Source organism: Argiope bruennichi, chromosome 11 (genome assembly GCF_947563725.1).
Source record: "Argiope bruennichi chromosome 11, qqArgBrue1.1, whole genome shotgun sequence".
NCBI classification, from domain to species: Eukaryota; Metazoa; Arthropoda; class Arachnida; order Araneae; family Araneidae; genus Argiope; species Argiope bruennichi.
Window position 1 is genome coordinate 45,072,481 of NC_079161.1, and position 4,835 is coordinate 45,077,315.

Consider the following 4,835-nt stretch of genomic DNA (forward strand, 5'->3'; position numbering starts at 1 on the left):
AAATTAAGGAAGTTTTCTAATAAAGATTGCAATTGATTGGGAAGGTTCTCGGGGGGGGGGGGGAGGATATTATGGCATTCCAAGAAGTTTTGCTACCTATTCTGGGATTTCTGTCATTAGTAATTTGTTATTACTGACTCCGAATATTGAGCTTTATCCGTATATAAGATGTAGCAAAAGAAAAATTTAATGCTTAACTCTTAAGTTGCACAGAAAATGAAACAAATCATAGACACTTATTTATTTTTATTATTATTATTATTATTATTATTACAGACAGTCACCCCATTGCCCCAGAGCTAAGCCGTATGAGCAAGGATTATTGTGATTGGCTGTTATGCTCATTAACTATCCAAATTTTTTCATTAGTAAACTATGTCCGACAGAAGTTCAGCTGTTGGTAAAAGATTAGAAATCTTTTATATCATTTCTTTTAATATTGTTAAACTTCAGGTATTGTAATATTGTATTAAAATTACTATCCATAATTAAGCTTCTTCTTTGAGTTCGATACATTCTGTTCTGTGATGCTGGACTGAGTCTATTTCCCCACATATATATGTGTTGTCTTCCATCCTTCCCAATCTGTAGCAGTAATCAGGAGATCTTCCATGTCCTGATATAATTTGCACTATCAGCGGGTGAAATATTCCTTTTATAATTTTTGGTTCGGGTATGAATTCATATGTTATGCGTTCTTTGATCAACATGATCCATCTGTCCTGCCATTGCATAGTCATCTTTCTTCTAATTTCCTTCTTTAACATTTGGAATGATTTTGGGACTACAATATCTATTTGGTCTTTCTATGTAGCCTTTTTGCATATTCATCTGCTCTCTCGTTTCCGCATATTCCGTAACCTTAAAACCTTAATCCAATTTAATCTAATCCATTTGCTCTCTTTAGCATTTCTCAAGCTTTCTCTAATTTTCTAGATTTCTTTATTTTTGGTGTTCGTCGATTATATTGCCTGAAGGGGTGACATAGAGTCTGAGAATATACAGCATCTATGCCACAATAATCAATAATAATACCACTCTCACAATAATCAACTGCATTTTTATTGTTAAGACTTCGGGGCTTGGTAATTTGTAACATGATTAGAAATACGAATTTGTTTTTTTTATCTATTTCCCTACCGTAAAAGTATACTACCATTGCCGCACCTGTCCTTTTATCATCTTTGGATCCATCAGTGAATAATTCAATGTTATCCATTCTTGGTAATTATAGAAACTGGTTTAAATTTAGCATAAATATCTCTTTTGTAAAATGTTCTATTTGTTCATGTGCATTTAATTTTTTTGTTGATACTTTAAATCCTGAACTGCTTCTTTATCTATTATTTCATTAAATATACGATACATAATTTTTCAGTAAGAGGCTATCTTACTGATTCATTTAAGAATCTACAGAATTTTTGTGGTACTTGTGGATAATGTGCAATTTTTATTTGTTATTAATTAATGCATCAGTCATTTGAATTCTATTCTTTAGCAGCGTATTCCTTCTATTTTCCGAGTTACATACCACCAATTTTTGAGACTTTGTAAAAACACGCTTCCTTTCACACTGAAACTGATCACACTGATAAGACAGATTAAGTAATCAGCTCAACAATGTCCACAAGTGTCCTACGCAAACTAGAATGGATAAAACGAGAAGATCTGCGGAAAACAAATCACGGCTTCCTCCAGATATACCTGTCTGCACTTCAATTCCTTCTATACCATTAATGTCATACCAGGATCCTTATATCCAGTAAGTCATTGTACGTGCTGATCAGTTAACTGCCGATCAAGCAGTCTATTCAGCAATGTTCATAAGTGCCCTAAACAAACTAGAATAGATAAAACTAGTAGATATGTGGAAAACAAATCACGGCTTCCTCTAGATATACCTGTCTGCACTTCAATTCCTTCTATACCATTAATGTCATACCAGGATCCTTATATCCAGTAAGTCATTGTACGTGCTGATCAGTTAACTGCCGGTCAAGCAGTCTATTCAGCAATGTTCATAAGTGCCCTAAACAAACTAGAATAGATAAAACTAGTAGATATGTGGAAAACAAATCACAGCTTCTTCTAGATATACCTGTCTGCACTTCAATTCCTTCTATACCATTAATGTCATACCAGGATCCTTATATCCAGTAAGTCATTGTACGTGCTGATCAGTTAACTGTCGATCAAGCAGTCAGCAATGTTCATAAGTGCCCTAAGCAAACTAGAATAGATTAGATAAAATTAGTAGATCTGTGGAAAATCAAGATATATCTGACTACACTTCAATTCCTTCTATGTCATTTATGTCATACCAGGATCCTTATATGCAGTAAGTCATTGTACGTATTAATCATTTAACTGTCGATCAAGCCACGACCTCCGTAATACAAGGCCTCACAACTAGTTTGTGACGTCACACAATTAGGATGATTGCCTGCCGTGAGCAGAATCCTGCTTTCTTCCTTGATGTGTAGGTATATTTTAAATTCACTTAAAAATAACTTACTATTCCTAATATTAAGACATGAATCTTGCATAAAATTCAAGATTTATTTTTTCCCGTGTGAATAAAAGAAACGGCATGATAGAAAATCTTAAAAGTCCTCTATAGCGTATTGACCATTTAATAACATTCAAACTTTCGAAGATGTGAATTTATTAGATACATACATTGAGGTATTGTTAGTTTTCTTGTTTTAATAGTTTTTTTTTTATTTTATTAAAAGCTGTTAAAAATCGTTTTATTTTTTCCTTGAAAATATTTTCTAAAGCTTGAAATTAAATTAATCATTAAGACTTTTTAAAGCTTTTGATGATTTTTTTTATTGTAGTGACAGGTAATACATGCATTTTATAAACTAACATATAATTGTTTACTTCTCAAATTACTTATGAACTTTCAAATAAAACATTAATGTATTTAATATCAGATTTAAATTTTACACCAACTAATTCTGTTGATAAAAAAGAATTACTTTCACACCTTGTTTTTTCACATTAAGAATTGTTTTCATTTAATATACTAGTAATTCATACAATTTAATAAACTAGCTTTTATTGCATGTGATTTCACATTTCAATGCACTTATACTTAATCTGAAGTAACAGTAAAGGATAACACAAATAAAAAATCACACACTATTTGATTCATAACATTTTATTTTCAGAGACAATAACAAAATACATTTTGTTTCTTAACTTTATTATAAATTTCACACAGACAAATGAAAATAATTATAATATTAAATAAAGTTAAAATACAAATTTATAAATAAAAGTTAATAACAATATTAAAAGAAACAATTGTGATAAAAGTCAATTAACAATTTATACTGATATTACTTGTTATGCTTGAAAATTTAATATTAAATATTTTTATCATCCCTCCTCTTTTTCAAGTTAGTAATTTTTAATTTTTTTTCCTTTCTTTTTTCTGCTTTCTTTACAGCTAGGTTTTTTTTCTGAACTAAAGCTTTAGCTAAATTATCATTTTTTTTCTTAACATAGTTATTTAAAAATATATTTGTGGAGCACCAAACTTTCCAGATAATGGAATTAAACTGATAACCTTCATCACATGCTCCACTATCACAGAATTCATTTTCTTCTAGAATAGAATATGTAAGGCAAGAAACTATTTTTCTTTGATCGTGAAGTTTTAGGAATTCAGACTCATATTCGTCGCATATTTTTTTAAATACTGTAAAATTATAGAGCACTGCATTTAAAATATGTTCTTGCGGGAAAGAAAGTTTACCCCCATTTTCTAAACCTATATGAGCATGCAATTCATATTGTTTTACAACTATATCTAACTTTTTTACATAATATTTTAGAACAAAATATAAATTTAATTTGCTACAATCTATAGTCATGATATATATAATAAAAAATTAAGTTTTATTATTCATTAGATGATTTTAAACTTTTTTATAAGAGTATAATAACAGTAAATCACTTTAGAACTTTGTAAGATTTTGGTGATAATTATTACATATTTCTAAAAAAAACTTACCTTTTATACTCCATTGGTACTTGAATAAGTTCTCCTGTACTGGTATTAAACGCTTCTCTAACAGTTAAAAACTGATTTTCTGGAAAATGTTTAGCACAGACCTACATATATGAAACAAATATTAGGCTTAAGTCAAATTTTAAAAAAATATATATGAAGTATAATTAAAAAGATACAGAAACAAAACATTTTAAATATTAAGAACAAATTTAAAAAAAGACTATGAGAAGTAACAATAAAACAAAGAAATTTTTTATTTAGCTCAAGCAAACAATACCAAAGTAATTGGAAGCATAAGCAACTAAATGTAGAGAAAACAAAATGACAGAAATGGAAGTTATACATAATTTTAAATGTTTCACAGTTCAAGAGAATTAATTAACTAAAAATTGTACAAAAAAGAATCAAACTTACCTTACTATATTTAGTTGGCACGAAATTGTCCCGCTTTATTGCAGAGATCCATGCTCTTCTAGTGTTTTCATCTCTTGGAAACGAAAGTACTGAAATATTGGGGCTATTTTTCGTGTAATTACTTTTACAATTAGGAACACAGCACGCACTAGGCATCTTTATTACAATAAATTAAAATTAATATGAAAAAAAGATCAGAAAGTTTTTAAATAAAACCAGTAACACAATACCCGCACTTCGCTACGCCAACATCTACCGTGACTAACCGCACTCTTTTACACCAGCTGCCTTTAGAATTTTCCTGAAAATTCATCCTAACTCGTGACGTCACGGGCTGAACGCGTTGGGAGTTGTGAGGCCTTGTATTACGGAGGTCGTGATCAAGCACTCAATTCAG

At 30.0% G+C, this 4,835-nt stretch overlaps 1 protein-coding gene across 1 annotated transcript; it reads right to left on the reverse strand.

Annotated features, from left to right (window-relative positions):
• Nucleotides 1-3,990: 3,990 nt before the first annotated feature.
• On the reverse strand, nt 3,991-4,614 carry LOC129956858 (THAP domain-containing protein 2-like). Its single transcript, XM_056068813.1, has 2 exons — nt 4,439-4,614; nt 3,991-4,125 (listed from the first exon to the last, which is right to left on the reverse strand). Exons 1-2 carry the CDS (start codon nt 4,592-4,594, stop codon nt 4,021-4,023), a joined length of 261 nt encoding a protein of 86 aa, XP_055924788.1. The 5' UTR covers nt 4,595-4,614; the 3' UTR covers nt 3,991-4,020.
• Between the last annotated feature and the right edge of the window lie 221 nt (nt 4,615-4,835).

Coding starts and splice junctions, on each gene's coding strand:
- LOC129956858 (XM_056068813.1), bottom strand. CDS start 4,594: ATGCCTAGTGCGTGCTGTGTTCCTAATTGTAAAAGTAATTACACGAAA. Junction 4,126..4,438: donor TGCCAACTAAATATAGTAAG/GTAAGTTTGATT, acceptor TCATATATGTAG/GTCTGTGCTAAACATTTTCC.